The sequence below is a fragment of the Leopardus geoffroyi genome, chromosome D1 (assembly GCF_018350155.1).
Source record: "Leopardus geoffroyi isolate Oge1 chromosome D1, O.geoffroyi_Oge1_pat1.0, whole genome shotgun sequence".
In the NCBI taxonomy this organism is placed as follows: Eukaryota; Metazoa; Chordata; class Mammalia; order Carnivora; family Felidae; genus Leopardus; species Leopardus geoffroyi.
This window is the reverse complement of record NC_059329.1, coordinates 98,862,368-98,884,903: the sequence shown is the minus strand read 5'-3', so window position 1 is coordinate 98,884,903 and position 22,536 is coordinate 98,862,368. Positions and strand designations below refer to the sequence as shown.

Here is a 22,536-nt window from a genome sequence, read left to right as displayed (position 1 = left end):
CAGCACAGAGCCCGATGCGGGGCTCGAACTCACGGACTGTGAGATCATGACCTGAGCCGAAGTCGGACGCTTAACGGACTGAGCCAACCAGGCGCCCCTCTCTGCATGCTTTTCTGATTCCTTCTCACACTTGTCTCATAAAGAATTGAGGCAGAAGCTGGGCTGGTCGTTTTCTGTTTGCTCCTTGAAGGCAAAGGAGCATTGTTGTAATATTCATCCCAACAGAGTTGCTGACTATTAGTCCCTCATAGAGCCACTAAATTTGGCAGTTGTGTTTGATGGCACTATTTTGAATATGATGAGGTCTGAGAGAGAAGGGTGCATATATCAGAATGTGTTTATTGTGAGCTCTTTGGCTGGTGGTTCTCAAAGTGTGGTCACCAGACCAGGAACATCAGCATTTCCTGGGAACTTGCTGGAAATATAAGTTCCTGGGTTTGCCCCATATTTACTTAATCAGAAACTTGGGTGGGGGAGCGGGGCGGGGGGGGGGGGGATGTAATGTGCTTTTTTAACAAGCTCTCCAGGTGGTTTTGATACACTCTAAGTTAGAGAACACTGTTTTAGACCATCTGGGAACTCTTATGACACCTCCAAATCTCTGTAGTGTACTAAGATCCCTTGTATTATTCATCACCTTTTATTTTGCTTTCATTCTGTGTAATGGTATGTTGCTTTAACTCTCACAGTCTCCTCAGGTTCCCGGTCTTCTCTCTTCTGGTAACGCGTTCTAACAGAAAGATGTGGAGTTGAGAAATCCTGGATTCGATTTCTAGCTCTGTTGTGTGACCTTGGGCAGCTAAGGAGCCTTTCTGAAAGTCAGTTTCCTCAACTGGAAAATTATGTGAGGGTAAATGAGTTAAGTATCAGTTGCTTTTACAAGGTTAGACGCTCAAGAAATGCCTGCTCTTTTTCCCCTTTATTCTATTACTTTGCTCAAAATACAAAACAAAACAAAAATATCCCTTTGCCGTGGCATAATGCTTGCAGGTCTTTTTTTTTTTTTTTTTTTTTTTTTGGTCTGTTGGCATTATTTTTTGGACTTCAGGCTTTATGGGGTATCTTTGAGATCTCACCTTATAAAATTGGAGTAAGCCAAGTTCATAAAAAAAAGTGAGGTGCCTATAAAGGGTGGATAAGGAATGGCTATTGCGATAGAGCTGATGCTAGTTACTTCCATTAGTCACTTGCAGCGAACACAGTGAAGTTCTTTATTAGAAAGCTTAATAATACAGAAAGTAATTGAGCCCATAGCAGAGAATAGGGTATTATCTTCATTTTTCCTGCACTCTTAAAAAAAAAATATTTTTTTTTAATGTTTAATTTTTGAGAGAGGGAGACACATAGAATCCAAAGCAGGCTATAGGTGGGGCTCAAACTCACAAACTGGGAGATCATGACCCAAGCCAAAGCTGGATGCTCAACCTTCTGAGCCACCCAGGCACCCCTTCCTGTACTTTTTTTATAGTGATTTGTGCAAAAAAAACACAAAAAACTGGTCCTGCCTCTTGATAAGAGAGGGAGCATAAATAGCCTTAATTTCCCCAATTCTAAGGCTACCTTCTACATTAAGTAGGCTACCTCCCTACATTAAGAGGGAGCCGTCCAGGGCAGAAGTATGTTTCAGAAAGATGGAGAGCCAGACTGGGATAGGGAGGAAAGAGTAGCAAGGTTTTCTAAATTGACGTTGATATTTCTGACCAATATCAAGAACTTAGGCTTTGGACACTGTGAGCAAGTTTGCATTGAGTTTCATCGTTTAAGATCTGTTTCCAAATGTCTTATTTGATGTCCTGTTATAGTAGCTAGGGCTCCTTTGAGTACAGATGTGATTACTTCTGGCTTGTAATGAACTTCATCGACTTAGTGCTAATGCTGCTGTCGCGACTAGCTTGTATGTTCTTCAAGATCAGGAGCTGTTTCATTCATCTGTTGATGTATAACACACCACACAACAAAACTTAGTGACTTAAAATAACAATTTTATTATCTATTCTTTGAATAGACTGGGCTCAGATAGAAAGTTCTGCTGGTCTTGCTTGGGGTTTCTCTAGAGTCACCTAGAGGTTCATTTGGGACAGAGGCCTCTTCCTCTCCATGAGACTTCTCCAGCCAAATAGCCAGACTTTTTACCTAGCAGCTTAAGGCTTCCTCCCCAAGTGACAGTTCCAAGAGGGAGGAAATGGAAGCTGTCAGTTCTTTCAAAGGCTAGGACCAAGACTGGCACAGCTTGCCACATTCTCTTGGTTAAAGCAAGTAACAGACTGGTCTAGGTTCAGTGTGGGAGGAAACCAAACAAGGGCAAGAATACTAAGAAGTATGGTTCTCTGGGGTCCATTTTTGGAGACTACTATAGGGACCATATCTAACCTATATACTAATATATACCCAATGGTAGACAATAAGTACTCGTGATTTGAATCAGTGGTTGGATAGACTAACAGACTGGTAGATAAATGACTGCTTTTATTAGTTTGGGTGAGGTACATGTGATCCTTAGGGTTCATATCTTAGGGTTCATATACCAGTGTTTATGCCTCTACAGTACTCATCCTTCTCAACACATGTCTTTTTTTTTTTTTTTTCCTGAGGAATCACCTTTTTGAGCATAGTGACTTGAGTGGCCAGAGTGCCCTGCAGACACTTTAGGAGTTGTAGTCCAGGGAAGAAAAGAATAGTCGGTACTTTTTGGGTTGTGTGATGGCTACTATATTTTACATACGTTCTTAATTATAACAACTTTGTGAAATAGGGATTCCCCGTTAAATTTGGGCACTGAAGATAATGGACTTTCCCAAAGGTCGCATAGCTAGTAAGTGAAACAAGATGATGAATTTAAACTGCATTCTGATTCTATAGCTAAAACACAGACTTATGATATATATGTTAGTTACTAAGAGTTTCTCTTGGTTAGTCTCCAACCATTAAGATGTATTAGAGAGTTTTTCAACAAAAGTTAATAGTATTAACATTTGGGGCTGGGTAATTCTTTTTTTTTTTTTTTTTTTTTTTTTTTTATTTTGAGAGAGAGAGAGAAAGAGGGAGGGAGGGAGAAAGAGAATCCCAGGTAGGCTTCATCTCACAAATCATCACAACCTGAGCCGAAATCAAAAGTTGGATGCTTAACCAACTGAGCCACCCAGGCGCCCCAAGTCTGAATAATTCTTTATTGTGGGAGGCTGTGCTATGTGTTGTAGGATGTTTAGCAGTATCCCTGACCTTTATCCACTAGATGCCCGTGCATCTCTCCACCCATTTGCAACAACTGTCTCCAGACATTGCCATTTCCCTGGGGGAAGTCCCCTCCATTAAAAATCACTGATAAGTTATTTCATGATTTGCTGTCCTTCAGTTTTGCTGGTTTTTTGTTTTTGTTTTTTTTTTTTTAATGTTACTTCTCACAAGGAACTGGCAGTGTCTTCAAACCATTTTATAATAGTTACAATAGTATTTGCCTGGTTCTGATGATCTTGAGTCTTGCCTTTCTCTCAGTGCCTTTCTCCACTTTTGCTTTATCTTTTTGCTTTTGTCTGTGAGTCCCCTAAATCAAATGCAGCTGGATAAAGTGGTGTTTGTAAGGACTTTTTTTTTTTTACACAGGTATTGATTTAGCAGGCATTCAGATCTCTGAGATTACAAGCATTAGTGCTAGTGAAAAGAAGGCAATTTACATCTTCTAATTATAGTAGAGGGGGAAAGGCGTAATATTTAGTAAGCTGAGAATTAAATGGCTTCCAGGCTCCACAGAGTTAATCTTCAGGGTAGTGTTGATTGACGTGCCAGAGGACATTAATGTGCAATTCTTTTGGGGAATGGGGGAGGAGAGTGGAAATTGCCTTTTCTCTACTAATTGTACTTTAGGTGTCATTTATGACAATTTCATGTTGTCTAGACAGAGGGAAATGGTGGAGAAATTATTCCAGTGGAGTCAAATGCTGAGTCCAAAAGGAATCAAGAATGTTGCTGAAGTCAGGATCAGGGTGGAAGGGCAAGCAGTATACCCTAGAGCCGAATCAGTGAAAATCAAATGTTACTAAGAGAAGCAGTTCAGAATGAACCCAGGATATAAGAAAAGTGGTTGTACTCTGAGCTTTGTGCTACCTCAAGGGCTAACAGTGGATTGTTTGGGGGCTCAGCTAGAGTCTCTGCCCCTCGTCTATTTCTGTAGATTCCAGAAACCACATTACTTGAGGACATGAGCCAGGAAGGCTGCCTCTTTGCCTTTGGTTAGTAAATGCTCCAGCCACTGTGTATTCTTTTTTCCTCGTTCTCTTGTAAGGCTTCATTTACTCTCTTTGCTCTCCTGATGTTACCCCTAAGGTTTTACTTCATTTTATAATATATAGTGTTTGCAGTATACCAGGGTCAGTGGCCTGTCATTTAAGAACAGATGGCTTTCGTCAAAGGTTTTTTAAATTTCAGGTTGGGAATATGAGTGTGAAAAATCATCTAAGAAGAAGTGTATGGATTTGCTGTTATTGAAGCAGTAAATGATTCTACCCAATATATTCTTTGTAAAATTAGTTGGTCTAGAGTAGCCTTTTTGAGGATTATCTATTATTTTTAATAAAATTAGCTGAGAAATTAGGATTATTGGATTTTGTAAATCTCTTCTTGATTTTGGGGAAAATAAGTCGATTAGGATGCACTGCCTCTTAATTAAAATCTAAACCTGTATATCACAGCTGTTGCTTCTCGGGTATCTGTGCATGTGAGTATCAGAACTAGCTGTGGGACTTGTCGTCATTGATATGTTCTTGTTCATCCTTTGGTGAAAAGCCTCTGATCTAAATTTCTAATTAAAAAAAAAAAAAAAAGTCTGTGGTCTTCTGTGAGCAGACCTTCCAAGTCTGCCAGAGAAAATGAATTTGGAGACAGTATAAACACATCCATGTAGATCACCTTGGGCCTTTGAATTCAGATGCTGACAAAAGTGAGTTTTTATTATAAATTGAAATATTATAAGTATGGTCTAATGTGTTGAGGATATACAAGAGCAAAGCATAGTGCCAACCAATCATTTTATAATTGTATTAAAAATAACCACCCACCAAACGGTTAGCAGAGGGTCAGGTTTTCCCAGAGCATTCTGGCTGACTTTTCAGGTAAGACTTTGTATAACTAGATACACGGTTGTATACTGAATATGAATTCTTTCCAGCTTCTTTCCTTTTGGTATGTTGTGCTCTGATGTTTTACTGTCTGCTGCACAGAGGCATTGAGGAATACATTAATGTTTTGTAAAGAGGTTATGGTGAAAGGCATTGTTTTGAGCCCCGTGAATGGTTTATGCTTGATGATAGTAAAATAAGGCCAATTCATAGGACAGGCACTGTGAGCTCTTAATATAGTATATTTGTTTTCTTCTCTGATGGTATTAGCCTTGTAGCAGTGCCACCTTGCCTTGGTCTACCCCATAACAGGGGCAGGAGTTGTCTGCCAGGCTCCACTGGCAACAGCATGGTGCTGTAAAAGCACCCCTAGAAATAGGGGGCCCTGCAGTGATCAGATGAGTGCCTATTGTTGGATAACTTAAACGATAATTGCCAGTGTGTGAAATGGGGAGGCTTGGATGCCTCCGCTTTAAAGCAGAGATGTCAATTTGGAAATCATAATAGAGGTGTCATTTCAGAACACACAATTATTTTTTACAAAGAATAAGGGCTGTCATCTCCCAGCCCAGGCATGCGCCAAGGAGAGATCAGAGGCTTGCAGAGCAAGATTCAAAAATGAATAAGGCAATAGTGCATCCAAGTTTCTTTGGCCTCCTGCCCCTCCTTCCCCCTGAAATCATTGCCCTCTTTCCCCTATGAGGTCTCTTTTAGCAATATACCATGCAGGAGCATCTGTAGTAGTTTCTCAGGCAAGTAGCCAGCCTCTGACTTTCTGATTTAATAAGCCTCTCAGGGACCTGGCTGCACTGCATTTATCAGTACAACTATGTCAGCACTTTAACCTGAGCAGCTTAAGTGACCAGAGGGATGAGGAGTGATGTAAGCAGTTTCTGAAAACCTTGTTCCTTCAGGAGTTTTAGTGTGAGTTTTTGGACATCTAGCATCCTTGTCAGAAAGTCATGGGGTCAGTGAGGGGCAGTCAGATCTTCTTATTTATTCTTCCAAATCTTACGACTGCTGATTTATTCACAGATATTCTTATTGGTCTCCCATTACATGTTAATTAGGATAGGAGTTTTAATGGGGACAAAAAGATAACTTGGACCCAGTACTTGCTTTCATGTGGGTTGTAGTCCAGTAGCAGAGACAAAACATACTTATCAGTAAGTGTAGTACAAGGTGACTTGGTAGAGGCCTTTGAAGGGAGGTTTCAGAATGCAGTGGGGGTCTTGGGGAAGAGAGTATAAACTTTTGGATGGAGGAGCCTTAAAGGATTTTGAGCCTTAAAGGATTAAAAGGATTTTTTAAGTTAGAAATGAGGAAAGAGAACTTTCCAGAAAGAAGCAATGGCCAACCTAAATGCATAGATGAGATAGTGAGAGTGTGTTTAGTTTAGCTAGAGCAGTGGTTCTCAAAGTATGGCCTGGGGTCTCTGAAGTCAAAACTATTTTTGTAATAATGTTGAGCTGTTCTCTCTCTGTTTCACAGGTGTTCAGTGGAGTTTTCACTGTGTGACGTGTAACAAGGTTATTATGATTATCATGGATGATGGAATGTATGCTTGTGTTAAAAATTCCTCAATTTCAATTTCAAATATAAATATTGATAGATAAAACCCATATAAACGAAAGCTTCTTGGGGTCCTCAGTAATTTTTAAGAATGTTAAAGGAGTTCTGAAACCAAAAAGTTTGAAAACCACCAGGCTAGAGTGTATCGTATACCCAGAAGGAATGAGAAGTTTGGCTACAGAGCTTTGGATACCAAGCTGAGGAATTTGGATTTTATTTTCTAGGCAGAAGGGAGCTATTAGTTTTGGGTTTGGCTTCCCAGAACTGAAATAGCAAATACCACCCAGACATCAAAGCCAGGCCGGGAAATTACTCTTTGGGCATGGGGCATCAGTGGCCTCTTAGGTTCTCAGAGCAGGCTTTACGTCTCATATAGGTCACAGAATTCTGGCAAGTTGATATTTTCCAGTGATTAGAGAAGGTTTGCACATGTCTATTTGCTTTAGGATATTGATTTTTTTTCTGTGATCTGACAACTAGTTAAAAGAATATCTTCAGGACATAATTGTTTAGTAAGGAAAAGTTGTCACCAGCTTACTCATTCTGTCTAGACTAGTACCCAAACGGTTTGCTTCTTCTTAACTCTGATATCCATTGGATTTGAAACGAAAGTTCTTTTTTTTTAGATGACCCATCTCACCTGCCCTGACAACTTTGTTCTTTCCCAGAGATCTCTTCCACTATTTTTTTTTTTTCTTTCTTAGTCATCAAAGGATCTAGGGGATCTAGGGAACCCCCTTGCACATATTCAGAATATTAATCAGGGAAGGAAGAAATAGCTATGGTCATTTAAAATGCAAGAGGGGTGGTGCGCCTGGGTGGCTCAGTCAGTTGAGCCTCCTGACTCTTGACTTCAGCTCAGGTCATGATCCCAGGGTGGTGGGATAGAGCCATGTTGGGCTTCACCCTGAGTGTGGAACCTGTTTAAGATTCTCTCTCTCCCCACCTCTGCCTCTCTCCTTCACTAGTGCGCACGCTCGCTCTCTAAAAATGAAACAAAGTAAAATAAAATGTTAGGAATTTTACAGCCTGAATTGTGTTTCTATTGACTAATGATTTTAGCGGGGCTTAATATTAATTTTGATAACTTATTCTAGTGTGTAATACTTTGATTTCAGGTTTTTCTGTTCCATTTCCTAGTGACTCCACTTTATCTTTCAGAGGATTTTATGTAAGCAAATATTTTAGAGCAGGGATGGGCAGATTTTTTTTCTGTAAAGGACCAGGTAGTAAGTATTTTAAGGCTGTTACTATCCTGATAGTACTTAACTCTGCCTTCCTGGCTTCAAAGCAGCCATAGACAATATATAAATGAATGGATGTGGCTATGTTTGAATAAAACTTTATAAAAACAGGCAGCTGACTTGGGGCCTGTAGTTTACCAAACCTGCCTAGGGGCATTAGGGCAACTTGATACTTGAAGAAATCCTTTTTAAGAAGTGAGCAATTCTTTTGAAAATGAAGCAGTTTCTTTTTAGTTTTCAGTGGTTCACTTTTCAATTTTGTATGTTGAATGTTTTTAATTTTGAAATAATTTCAGAAAAGAAGAAAAGTTGCAAATAATAGTGCAAAGAAATCCCATGTACTCTCTACCCATATTCCCTAAATATTGGCATTTTACCACATTTGCTTTATCATTCTCTCTCTTCTGCTCTATGTATGAGTATGGTTATGTTTTGCATATTTATGGCTCTTATATTTATATATTTGTGCATATTCTTTTAAATGTGAAATTTTCTTAAAAGTAGGATATAGTTTGATAGAGCAGTGGTCTCCAGACTTTAAAAAATACTTCTGTTAGTAAAGGCTTTTTAGCAATCCATGTGTGTTATACATTATGGTCATACATTATAAAACAAAAGTTCTGATATTTTCTTTCTGTTCTCCAGTGGATTGAAATAGCACAACCTTTGTGTGTCTCACTTGGACGCCACTGATACAGAGAACGAACCAGGCAAACTTGTAAAGAAAGAGGGTTTTTGTTTTTTTCCCTGACGGGTTCAGTGACTCTTTAAAAACCCTTCTTGGGGCACCTGGGTGGCTCAGTCAGTTAAGCATCAGAATTCAGCTCAGGTCGTGATCTCACGGTTTGTGAGTTTGAGCTCCGCATCGGGCTCTGTGCTGACAGCTCAGAGCCTGGGCCTGCTTCGGATTCTGTGTCTCCCTTTCTCTCTCTCTGCCCTTCCCTGGCTCTCACCGTCTCTCTCTCAAAAAATAAAGAAACATCAATAAATAAATAAATACATTTCTAAATTGTGATCACAGGTCAGAATGAAAAGGTAGCTTCAAGCTTGAATAAGCTTGTGTGAGCCCCTTCTAAGTCCTACCTGATTTCCCATTGTTGAATTGCACGATAGATGGTTAATTCAAGTCACATTTGTGGTGGCCAGTGAAGAAGGCACACAGCTGCCATCTCATTGCATTTTGTATCATTTCCCCATGGATGGCTCTTTGTAGGAAGCTAACTGTAGGAGAGAAAGGCCTTTCTTAGAGGTTCCTAGGAGTGGTGGTCATGTTTACTCATCTAGTAGCTCTTGTTCTTTTCTCTGTTCAATACCAATTGGAGAAGTCTTTTATTCCTTCAGATAGTACTCGTAATTGACGAAAACTTAATGTTTAATCGGTGATAAGTGTGTGGGGGTGCTATTCATAGTAATTGGCTCTCCTGATTTTGTGTATTAGCAGTTAAAATGCCATGTATATATATGGCTTGCCAGTCCATTGTATTGCCTGGGGAGCAAATGGTGCTAGCAGATTCTGTAGTGAGTAGGCACAAGGGATGCATGTTCCAGAAGAACCTCATCAGGGACTCCCCAGAGATACAGCTTAACATTTTGGTTTTACCCTGATTTAAAGAAGTCTTCTTAATTAAGATAGGAAAGTAAGGTGGGAAGTAGACTTTGCAGGATTATAAAACGGAATCATTAAAATTGAAATTATCTAATCCAAACTCTCCCAGTTCAAGAATCTCCTTTATAGCATTCTTAAAAAGTCATCTTCTGGGCGCCTGGGTGGCGCAGTCGGTTAAGTGTCCGACTTCAGCCAGGTCACGATCTCGCGGTCCGTGAGTTCGAGCCCCGCATCAGGCTCTGGGCTGATGGCTCAGAGCCTGGAGCCTGTTTCCGATTCTGTGTCTCCCTCTCTCTCTGCCCCTCCCCCGTTCATACTCTGTCTCTCTCTGTCCCAAAAATAAATAAACGTTGGGAAAAAAAAAGAAAATTTAAAAAAAAAAAGTCATCTTCTCTCTGAATACTGGCACAGCCTTAGCATAGAAGTAGGGGGTAATGTTGGCTTCCCAACTTAGTAGCATCATTTTCCAGGCAGAAGTACTTAAGAAGGATATGTGTTGGTCACTCTGCAGGATGCTCTTTGCCAAAGGGCTTCTGCTTACTAAGCAGCCATTTGGAGGATAACAAGCTAGGGCTGTTATGGCCAGGACTGACTCCAGAGCCCTTTGGGATGGAACAAACTTCTCGGTGTTCCAGGGAAGTCAGCTGCTCCCAGGTCTTGCTTCTATTCTCCAACCTTCCAATTCCTAGAACTAATTCATTAGTAGTGAACAAGTATTTATCTAAGATGGCATAAAAGTCCTGAATAGATACTCCTCTCGAAATTTCACTTTTCTTCTTTCTCCAGTCTGTGTGCCTCTCACTGCCCCTTCCTCTAACATTCTGTGGTGCAAAACTCTGAGACATACCATTATTTTAGTCATTATTTTATGTGACCCTAATGAAAAGAAAAAAAATCCTGCCAATTAAACGGCGTCATGCATTTATAAGATACATCCCAATTTCAGACATATTATAAATGGGAGGGTGGCTCTTAGAATTGATGAAACATGGCATTTCTGCTGCTGTAAACAGTGATACCATTGAAGATTCAGGTTTTCAGCGAGAGATGTATTTTATTGCTTTCTTCTCTGCCTCATTGGTTACATTGTAATGTTCTCTCCATCAGTAGTAGGACTGTGTAAATGGTCTTATGTGTGGGGGTTGTAGGCCTTGTCTAGATAGAAAACATCATGTAACAGTTGGTTGTCCTGGGCAGGAAAGGTAGCAAGCCAGCTTGACAGGGCCTCTGCTATATCTCTTTCCCAGGCTGTTAGGGGAAATGCTTTGGTGAGCCAGTTGCTGGGATAAAGTGACTGCACATGACTATACCTAAAGCCAGCTGGTTTTAATAACAGTGAATTGAATTAACTCAATTGGAAAAGATTGGTAGCTGCTGTCCTTATCCTGCAGATCTGCTTTAAAGAAGAGTCTGGCAGGGAGCCGGAGACCTGTTCCCGGGAGAGCCAGGCAAGATGCTGCTGGAGAGGAACAATATGCATTTCTTTCTGAGACCATTTCCTTTGAAATGTGTTCTCTGGCAGGAGCTTGATTGGCTGCCAAGGCACATTTGAATTGGGAAGCAGTGTGGCAGACATGGCAAACTAGGGGGTCCCTGGGCCACATTTATCAGATGTGTTTAAAGTGGCCCTTGTACAAAGAGGGAAAAAAATGTTTTAGCTAAACTTTAACTGTCAGGAGATTACATGGAGAAGTCCAGATTTCTGGCTTCCCTTAAAAAACAGGAAGAGCCAGTGATACAAAGCCCACCTTCTAGCTTGGACTCACAGTGGATACATACACACTTTTTACCTGCCTGGAGCCTACAAGGTCCTACAGTATAGCATCCTGGTTTGAAGCATTTTGGAGTTCACAGAACTTCATGGAGTCCTGGTGCTGTCATTTAATAGCCCTGTGCCGCAGTGCCATATACTTAACTTTTAGGCCCAGTGTTCTCATGTTTGTATAGTAATGCCTCCCTTTCCAGGTTATGGTGAGGTTTAAGTAAAGAAATATATGTGAAGTGCTTAGTATTCACCTGGCACCAAAAAAGTACTCAATAAAATGTGGGTGTATCATATATGCTCAGTTGAACTTATGATTGGGCTAGATTATATAATTAAAGATTTTTGTCAGTTGTTAAGAGAGCCTGAGGAGTACTCCTTCTCACAAAAAGGGTGTAGGCAGAGCAGAATGAGTAGAAGATAAGGGAATGTGGATTAGGGTAACATGGAGGAACTGAACACCAAGATAAGTGTTGGCACTACATGATCATCTCTGGGTATGCCTAATTTTCCCCTCCTGTGTTGATCCCAACCTCCTATTTGTCTGCTGGAGATACTACAAATAGAAATAAGATCATGTCTCTGAAGCACGTGTTCATTTCTCACTGAAGAGCAGTATTCAGCATATACAGTGGCCATACCCAGTGTGGGAGCTCTGTAGCTCGTTTATTTATTTATTTAGTTTGTAGGAAGGTGTGATCCCAGATAACAGGTGTCAGTTAGCTGCAAAGGGGGATGTTATTTATCTCTCCCCCTATTTTTCCTTATGAATGACCTCTGAGTTGGTAATTGACAGGGATTATTGCCATTTTTTTAATCTCTGCTAGGAGGCTGCTGGAGTCTTCCCTCATTTCATTATCCCGTTATGATGGAGCAGGATCCAGAGAGCACCCAATTTACCCAGACCCAGCGAGGTAAGGCCAAAGTGAGAAATGGCACTAGGTGGGGGGGAGGGGCTGCCCTTGGGGTTGCCAAGCTGTTGGAAGCCCCATTCTGTGCCTCTCTGGTCCTGGTGCTCTTTTACTCTTCAGTTACAGTTTTGAGACAGGTGGTTCAGGTGATTGGGAAGTGTTGCAGGTAAGTGAACAGAACCTCTGATGACAGGGAGTTGTGACTGAGCTCTTGTCCTTTGGGGCTCATTCCTATAAGTGGGGCACTTAGAGGAGGGACCTGAGGAGGCCACTGGCAGAGTCACAGGATACTTCTTTTTGGCTAATCAGGGAGGCTGTTGCCATTCAAAGGGACAGCCAAAAGGGAAACAAGTTTTTATTAGTAGGGAAATTACTTACAAATTAAAACTAACCAGCTAACAAAAAATCCTACTTGCTCTCAATTTGAGAGAGAATTTAGATTATTAAAAGGCAGAAATCAAGCTCATTCAGATGTTCAATTTTTGGATGCTACCTAAAGGAAGAGATGACTGACAAAAGGGTAACCAAAAAGAACAAGTTGCCATTTTATTAAAGCATTTACCTTACACTGATTAGAAGATATTTGAAGAGTTCTTGAAGGGATTTAAAAAACAAAAGAAAACATTTAAATGAGTTCACGGCCCACCCTTACCTGATACTGGAAATTGAGGACCAAGGATGGGGTGTCAAGTTGATGTATAACATTTATATAGTGAGCAGTCCTTTGGTGTTGTTACAACCAGACTTAACTGATTCTGTTAATGACCTCAAAAAGGGATAACCTTCACATCATTTAGGCAACACTAGAGCTCATTGTGAGGCTTTGCCAAAAGAAAGAGTAATTTATAATGGTGGGGTTGGCAAGTTAACAAATTAGAGGTTAGATAAAAGCTAAATGAACTTTGCTTTATTTTTATTTGTTTTTTAATGTATTCTTTAAGGTTATTTTTGAGAGAGAACGAATGGGGGAGGGGTAGAGAGAGAGGGAGACACAGAATCTGAAGCAGGCTCTAGGCTCTGAGCTGTGAGCACAGAGCCCCACGTGGGGCTCAACCCCACGAACTGTGAGATCATGACCTGAGCCAAAAGTTGGGCGCTTAACCAACTGAGCCACCTAGGCACTCCAGTGAGCTTTGCTTTAGATTAAGAATTTCAAGTCTGGAAAGGCCTGTAGATAAGGTTCATTCTAGGGATATTGAGTGATTTTGTTGTTGGCCACAGTGGTGTCATGATACTGAGTGTTCTTTCTGAGAGACTAATGAAAAGATTCCCCATTACCTTCTTGCTTCCTTTTCCATACCCCAGAAATGGCAAATCCAAGGATCAGGGAATATGGGGAGGCAGCTGAGATGACGGCCAAACATGGAAGTGTATGTCTCTAATCATACTTAAAAGTAATAAGTCCTAAATAAAAGAAAGAAATTTTTGGCATCAATCAAATGACTCTGAAACACTAAGACAGAGAACTTCTTGCTATAAAATAGTTTCTTTTAGGACAGCTATAGGAATCTCATCCCCAGAATTTTTAACCTGACAAAGTTTAATGGTAATTCTTAAAGACCATTATTTGTCTTCCTTTCATGTAATAAATCTTTTATTTACTCCCACTCAGATCTCTTTATCACAGAAAGTGTCATACTTTGTGGTGTTGCTATTTTTACATTTTCCCTCTGAACACAAAATAGGTTTTCTTGGAGGAGAAAATATTCTTCCTTGAAGAAAACTTGCAGTTTATTAAACATTAAAAATTTTTGCTTGGAACACTTCAGAGTTTGGTGATTATACAGCTCTTCAGTAAGAGGATGATTGCTACCTCATTGCTGGTTGTTTAATTAGTTTTTCCTCTTAGACTTCACCCTACACAGTATATATAGGTCAAAGTGTTTGTGAGATGATTCAGCATTCAGATCCTTAGCTTCCCTCTGGCTACCTACAAAGACAAGGCCAGGATGTACTTGTATTTAATAATTGTGCCAGGAATCCCTTTTTCTTTGCCATTGATGCATAGTTTTGTAGCTTAGAAGGAATTCCTATGCCATAGTGAAATTAAACAATTAGGTTACCTAGTGCTAAAATTGTGCCCTTACATGAAAGGGCAATCTTATTGTCTGCATCAACATTCTTTCTACTTCTGTCGCCAATAATATAATTTTCCCATTAGTTACTAGGGTGGGTTAACAACTGAGAAATGTGTATACTTACAGACACTTTTCAGAATCCATTCCAGAAGAAGAATCTTCATTCTGCTCTTGAAATGTTTTTTACACTCTTTTCTAGTCTGGTTGACTTGACAATTTAACCATCAATGGCTGACTTCTGGAAAATTTCTGTATATTTAGTAGGTAAAGGAACAACTCAAGAGTGCTGACTTTTGTCTCTTGAAAATTTAAGATTCTTGATTCATCCTTGCAAAATGCATGGCAACAGGGGCCCACATGGATAATGGAAGCTCCACACATTGAGACTTTTAAGAAATGATTCTTGTACTCTGATGATCTTGGCCAAGACATCTGTGTATCCCATGCTGACCTGCTGTATGATTTGGATTCAGTGATGCCAAATGCAGTATATTGTTCTGTAGCAAAGACTTTTGAGTTCCAAAGATTGTCATGTGGCCTTCTTGGGAATTCCATTTGATGATTGGCCAGAAGGATACCACCTCTGATGACTGGCGTTTCAGAGACAGCCTTAGTTCCTATAGCAGGTGACTGCAGAATCTCCTTTGTTCTGAGTCAGTAGACACACTGAGGTTTTCCCAGAAACTTTGTTTAGGGGTAAGGAAATGTAGGGCAGCAAGATTTTGTAAATACTTTCCCTACCATTTGGATGTAACTGTTATTATTTCCATTCTCAGTCAGTTTTTCCAGATTTCCATTAAATATGTATGTGTTATGTGTGTGTACACACATACGTACTTTTTTTCCTTTTATGTTCAAACATTATAGAAGTTAAGATTCCCAGGAATCCTCATTAGAATTGCTGTGTTTCCTTTAGTTTTTTGTTCTAATTACAGAAACATATGTTTTTGTATACATATTAGTATATGCATACCATTCTTCAGTTTTTCTCCCACTTAAATTTTTGTTTTAGAGGGTTTTTCTTGTGTGTGTATAGGGATGATTTATTCTTTTTAATAGTTACATAGTGTTTCTTTGTATGGATATAGTTTATTTCTTTAACCTGTTGGTGGGCATTTGAGACATTTCCTAGTTTTTCACTAATGCTAACAACATGTATATATCCTTGTGTTTTTCTATATGATAAGATTCCTAGTGGAATTGTTGAGTCAAAGTGTATTGTTCTGCTCTCACTTTCTTAGTATATAGCAGTCTTGTGAAAGATGGAGGAAAAACTTGAGAAAGGGAATGTGGTAAATTGTAGGAGACACTAGGCGTTTTCAGGGGTATGAAGACACTAAGACACAGACTAGAGGTCTGGACTAATTCACTGAGAATAGCCACAGTAAGGAAGAAGAAAAAGGAATAACTGTTGCCTCCTGTATTGCTTAGTGCCCATGTCACCTCGGATGCTCTATTGTAAGAAATAGAAAAATCTTTTCTTCCCTGTGAGATTTTGTTTTCCTGAGTATATTTTACTCTCTTTTTCAATCCTGAATATTTTCTCTGTGTTACAAATGTCTGTGAGTAACCCATTAGAGCTGAGAGGTTCAGAGAGCTCACTTTAGGGAGCTAGGGCAAATATGGAGCTATGTGGATTTGTTGGAGAAGAAAGAAGACCGGGTGAAGATGGCACCTTCTCTAGTCATGTCCATTTCGCCATCTTCTGGCCTCTTTTCTCTTGTATAAAATGAAGGGAGAGCTGGCCTTTAGATGGCGGCTGTGGTCCCTTTTCGTTTCTTATGTTTTGAGTCTGGATGGTTGAAGAAGGCTGTAAATCTGTATGAATGGCACCCTGAGAAGCTAAAATGGGTCCCCAAAGAAACAAAAAAAGGAAGGTCCAGTGTTATCCCCTTGGGAGGGGGCAGCTATTGAGCAGATGATGACTGATTACACAGCCTCTTTGCCTCCTCTTGGAACAGAAACACGGGTGGTAGTCTAATAAGCATATTGTGCAGTACAGACCTCCTGGTGAGTTAAATGCCCTTTATTTTTCACGTCTCCGGAGTTCGCCTCAGCAGGGAGAGCTGGATTTACTGTCTTTCACAGTATTCCCCACATTAGTGCTAGTTTGTGTTTGTCCATCTCTGTCTCTCTCAGATTATCTCCTGCCGCATACTACGCCCAGAGGATGATCCAGTATCTCTCACGGAGAGACAGTATTCGCCAGCGCTCCATGCGCTATCAGCAGAACCGGCTCCGTTCCTCCACCTCCTCCTCTTCCTCAGACAACCAGGGCCCATCAGTAGAGGGAACCGACTTGGAGTTTGAGGACTTTGAGTAAGTACCTACTCAGCTTGCTTTCTTCCCTGTCCTCCCAAGCTGTGTGTGCTTCTAAGTTGACCACTGTCCAAGCAGCAGTGGTTGACCTTTCTTGCTTCAAACCCCAAAGTTCTTATGTATGAGTAGCAGGATGGGGTGAGGGGAAGGGGGTTAAAATGTGCAGGGTACTGCCACCTCTGGCAGTTGTGCTGCTGTTTCATGGAGCCTGTGGAAGAGATGGCCCGTTGGCCCCAGGCCAGGCTGGAGAAGATGGCTGCTGCTACATAGGCAGCACCGTCATTTCCCTTTTGCATGAACAGTGGCTATGGAAGTGCTTCTCATGGCCTGTTTTCACAATGTCAGAGAGAAAGGATGGTTGGTGTTTTTTCTTAAGCAGAGTAGGTATAGAGATTAGAAATAACAGAAATATCTGGGGGTGCCTGGGTGGCTCAGTCAGTTAAGCATCCGGCTTTGCTCAGGTCATGATCTCGCGGTCCGTGAGTTTGAGCCCAGCCTTGGGCTCTGTGCTGACAGCTCAGAGCCTGGAGCCTGCTTAGGATTCTGTGTCTCCCTCTCTCTGTGTCTCCAAATAATAAATAAACATTAAAAATTGAAAAAAAAAAAAAAGAAATATCTGGATTTCCCTAAAGACAGGTCCCTTCGTACCCTTGAATCACACTGATTCTTTGAGGTCCTACTCCATTGCTTAAACTATCTCCCTCCCACAACCTCCGCCATTAGGATCCTTTGAAAGTTGCCTGTCCAACTAATGTGGTAGTTTGAGAGGTGATTCCTTGCTCTTCTGGTGTTTTTGAGTGGTCGATTGGATGATGGGGATGAGGTAAAGGAGCAGGGTCAGCCCTGTGCACAGGATTAAACACCCAGTGTCACTGCTGTGTTTGAACTCTCTGACCTCCTGCTCCTCACCTTTCTAACCATTCACTGTGTTTCTTTCCATTCTGAAAGAATTTCCATTCCTGGTTTATATCAAATAGGACACTTAGCTCTTGTTTTGATTCCTATATTTTGATACTCTCAAACATGCAAAACAAGAGAGAGAGAGAGGTGGTTAAGCATTAATTTTTTTCTCCTTTTTTTGCTGACAGCATTGGAATAGGACAGCCTGTCAGTCATTTTCCTTTTTTTCCTTCTCTATCTTGACATCACCTGGTCAGGTCTGGGATGTTAAGAGTTCTTGCCTCCTTCTCAACCTTCCTCTTCCGTGAGCTGAATGGATAGTTCCCCAGAAGCCACCTTGCAATAGAGCTTTAAGATGTGTTGGAGAAATCTTTTTGCTAAAGATGACTAAGGAGGTGGAAACAATCTTTATACCAATTTGCCTTTCTGATATGGTCCTTAAACATGCTAGCAATTGTGTACTTGGAAGCAAAAGGCCGACTGAATAGGCGGTTCTTTTGTCTGGGGAAGAAACAAACATGAAAGAAATGCAGGGATGCCCTGAAGCCGCTGTGGTGGCTCTTGGAGCAGGGGCCCTGATTCTCTCTCATCGCCTGCCCTCTGGCTCCCAGCACGTGTCATTCTCCCTTCAGTCCACTCTAGGGAAAGGTGGGTGCATATACCAGCAGTGAGGGGAGAGTCTCCACTCCCTTACCCAGACAGATACCAGTAGTGAAATATGTTCCCCTGCAGATATGATCATTTTTCCAGCTCTGGGGTCTATTCAGAGAAGCAGTTTCAGGTATGTGCCGTCGCTGCTGGGACTGAGTACTGCTGAAAAGCCTCAGTAATCCTGGGGAGCTCTGGGAGTCAGTGCAGATTGCATAGCCTCCCTCCATGCACGTTTGGAAGGCTGTGTAATCTCTTTGCAGTGGTGAAACGTGGGGCTTATGCCTTTGAGCTGTATCTTGCCTCGTGACTTGTCCTTCACAATGGAGTTCTGGGTTAGTTTAAAATGTTCTGTTCTCATCTTACCTTCTCTTTCTTCTGCTACCACCTCCTCCCTCTCCCCTTCCTTCCCCCTCGATTTTCCTGTGTCAGACTCCCTCCTCCCTGTGCTCCCCACAGCCCACCTGTGCTCTCACCTTCCCCCTGGCTTCAGCGCGACCTGAATTTACATTGCCTTCTTCACCTTTCATGCACTGACTTACCATTATTTCTCCCCAGGGGTCTTCTGTTGCTCCCTGGTTGGTAATGATGGGCTGATTTCTCTAATGCTCCTCTGAAAGTCCCTTGCCAGGGTGTTTGCCTTTCTTTTTGAGCTGATGCAGACTGTAATCTTGTTTTTAATAGCAGCTGTGGATTAGTCACCTCAATATTAGTAGTCCAGGTCTCCTAGTGAAGGATGTTGCTGGCTGGTTGATGCTGAGTTCCCGTCTGTTCATTCTTTCTCTTTCCCTGCTCTCCTCCCCCTGTTGTAAACTGAGTGCTGCCTGTGGCTGCTTCTCTTCTCTTAACTTCTAGGTACTCTAGGAGGGAATGAGAGAGAACTGAGGGATTGTGTCAGCCCATTGTTAACCATTTTTTTAAAGTTTATTTATTTTGAAAGACAGAGAGGGTTCATGGGTGCATGAGAACAGGGGAGGGACAGAGAGAGGGAGGGAGAGAATTCCAAGCAGGCTCCGCGCTGTCAGCACTGAGCCCAACACAGGGCTCGATCTCACGAACCACGAGATCATGACCTGAGCTGAAATCAAGGGTTGGAAACTTAACCGACTAAGCCACCCAGGTGCCCCTGTATCCACCCATTTTAATTTCTCTGCCGCAGTCCTTTTCCTTAGCTTTGATAATAGAAGGAGAGTCAGAAGCTCATATGATCATAATGTATAGTTCTTTCAGGTACAGAGAAGCAGGTAAGTTAGACCTGGACTAGTTAGGGCCTGGAATCTTCCTAACACTTAGGGGGCTGTTAAGAGAAAGTGCTCTACTGGTTTCCTTGCCTGCACAACATGCCATGCTCCTGCCTTTGCCATCCCACTTCAACATCTTCAGTTCTCGCCCCATTTGCTAAGCCGGGAATCATTTTGGTGTTATCTACCTTGTCCCTTCCAGGTGTGTAGAGTCCCCAGATCCCATCTTTTTTGATTCTTTTCCATCGTCTATCACCTATGATAATATTTTTCATATGTATTCTATAACATATAAAATATTTGCAATATATAAAAATATATATATAAATCTTGTTTAATTCTTTAAAAAATTTTTTTTTAAATGTTTTTATTTTTGAGAGAGAAAGACACAGAGTGGGAGCAGGGGAGGGGCAGAGGGGGTGGGGAGGGAGACACAGAATCTGAAGCAGGCTTCAGGCTATGAGTTGTCAGCACAGAGCCCAACGCAGGGCTCAAACTCACGAGCCATGCGATAATGACTTGAGCCGAAGTCTGCCGCTTAACCAATTGAGCCACTCAGGCGCCCCTCATTTAATTCTTATAATAACCTAATGAGGTATTTACTCCACTGTAGTATTTTTTAAAATAAGGATACAGAGACAACCAAAATCAGACATGTCTGAGATTTGAGAACAGGAGTAAACATATTTAGTGTCTGGCTTTTATTGTCCTGCAGATTTAAAAACCTTTAAAAATGATGTAGAACCACATTTGAGCTCTTGCTCCCTGAGCTTGCTGTGGAAGAAGACTATCTAGATTTATCTCTAGGGAAGATAACTTTGAAGGTTGGTCGGCAGCAGGTTAAATTTTCTGTTCTTTTGTGGTCTGGATTAATGACCATCTATCCAGGCAAGCATCATCTCCTGCCATTCATCTCTGTCTGTGGCCAGAATTGAGACTGCAGGGTCCCTGTGTTTATCAAAATGCACAAACAGGGCATCCAGAAACCCGCTGTCAGAAGGTCTGTCCTGAAGCGTTCAGCATCTGTCTTTGCATAAAGATATTCACAAGCAGGGTAAAGGTGTGGCTGTCGCTGACATTGCTGTCTGCCTGCTTTTGAGCCCAGACCACCTGCTAGAATGTAGAAGGCAAATAAGCATAAGGAAAACTGCCATTTTAATTTTCACCATCCCTTTGGAAAGAGAGGGAAGCTTTTTTGAAGCCCTGTGGTTAAGTGCTGTATCCCAGAAGTCACTAAGGCCTGCACAAGAGGTGGTATGTGTCTGTTGTTCCTGTTATCCTCACCCCCTTCCTGATGTTATCTGTTACTCTAAATGCACGTATAATCCCAGAATCATCCGTAGTTCATTTCTTGCCCTTCTTGCCTCTTTTTGTAACTGCTTTGCCTTCCAAGGCAAAGAATACCCAGAGCTGATGACAATTGGAGAAGCTTCAGACTGGATCAGTCGCAAGTAATCTCCACCACACATCCCAGCCACAGGGGAATTATATTCACTTCAAGTTGTTGCTAGCTCAGAAGAGAGCAAGTTCTTCATTCACCGTTGTGACATTAGGCTTACTTTGGAAAACCGTCTCAGAATTCTAGGCTTTCAGCCTTAAGATGAAATCACTTTAGATCTATTACATCTGTTTTCTTCATTTTTCTGATTTATCTGGTTGTGTTTGAGTTCCTTTTACCCAGAAATCCATATTATGACCAAACAGGCAAAATGTTTCATTGTATGACAGTAACTTCTGGGTGCCAGAGATGGGTTCTGGTTCCTTAGTTTGGAATGAAGTGTTCTAGCAGTACCCCATACACACATGCAGAGAGCCTCATACAGAAAGGACTTCTCCTTTAATGGTCCCCTTGCTAGACACCTTCTAGCAAGGAAGTTGTTAAAAGGTCTTTTTGGTGTATGATGTAGCTGAGAGTTCTGAAGGCTGTCACTCAGCTCTACCATCTGATTGGGTTGACATAAGAGGAGTTGCTTGCTTTTAGTTCAGAATTTAATATTCTTCGCCTGCCCTTTTGCCGTAACTGAAATTTAGTTGAGTCATGGCAAAGAAAACACGTTAGAAACCAAGTAATACTATTCTTATCATCTGTCTATAGGCGAAATCCTGGCAGCTTTGTGAGACTCATATACTTGCTTCAAGTTCTCGTGGCTAGAAATTCCAGTGGAGTGAAGCTGCATGCCATTGGTAGTACTTGTTCTTGCTCTCTCTTCTGTGCCCAGAATTTCCGGGACTCCTGTGGGAGTCTGCCTACTAATAACAGATACATAACTGTAGCCAAGAAAAGGAAGGGTAAATCTTTGGAGAGTGTTCTCGTCTACTTCATTTTGAAGAAGAGTTGCTTTTGTTCTTTTCTTTAACTTACAAACCATAGACTCTTTGATATTAGAAGTAGAAGAGAAATTCAAAGGAAACACACTTTAAAGCTATTCTCTTTATGGACTGCAACCTGTTAGAACAGTCAGGAATCAGACAATGAGCTGTATTTGGTGAGTGGTGGTGTTATACAGAAGTTGTTCTTAAAGTGGGATGAGATAAGGAACTGTTCTCTTCCTTTTTACCAGAGAGTTTTCAATAATTTCACTTACTTGATTTTTGTAGTGGTTGATTGCTTCTTTTACAAGGTGGGTTTATTCATTTTTTTATAAGTTTTTATTTATTTATTTTTGAGAGAGAAAGTGTGAATGGGGAAGGGGCAGAGAGAGAGAGAGAGAGAGAGAGACAGAGAGAGAGAGAGACAGAGAGAGAGGGAGAGAGAATCCCAAGCAGGGCTCCACACTGTCAGCACAGAGCCCGATGCAAGGCTCAAACCCACAAACTGTGAGATCATGACCTGACCCGAAGTTGGACCTTTAACCGACTGAGCCACCCAGGCGCCCCTACAAGGTGGGTTTATAAAAGAGAAAGTTATACATATTACAACAGGCCCTTTACTTCTAGACATACTTGGGAGAAAGACAAATAAATACACAGTCATAGAAACGTGAAATAGCATGGAATATTTCAGAAATTCCCTTGTTGATAAGTTTGACTAGATTTTATTTTTTATTATTTTTTTTTTTTAATTTTTTTTTTTTCAACGTTTATTTATTTTTGGGACAGAGAGAGACAGAGCATGAACGGGGGAGGGGCAGAGAGAGAGGGAGA

The 22,536-nt window shown here is 41.2% G+C and overlaps 1 protein-coding gene across 14 annotated transcripts in view; it reads left to right on the top strand.

Annotated features, from left to right (window-relative positions):
• Positions 1-22,536, top strand: part of AMBRA1 (autophagy and beclin 1 regulator 1) — a 179,825-nt gene that overhangs the window by 56,947 nt on the left and 100,342 nt on the right. For 9 of the 14 annotated variants that reach the window (XR_006714434.1, XM_045486706.1, XM_045486707.1 and 6 more), the window contains 2 exons: positions 12,123-12,209; positions 16,424-16,603. The exons of 2 other annotated variants lie outside the window; for them this stretch is intronic. Coding sequence is in view for 11 of the 12 variants with exons in the window: in XM_045486706.1 (XP_045342662.1) it covers positions 12,123-12,209; positions 16,424-16,603 (267 nt within the window). In the remaining variant the exon portion in view is untranslated. The remainder of the gene's footprint in view (positions 1-12,122; positions 12,210-16,423; positions 16,604-22,536) is intronic. 3 more of the 14 variants (XM_045486709.1, XM_045486712.1, XM_045486717.1) reach the window with 1 other exon arrangement.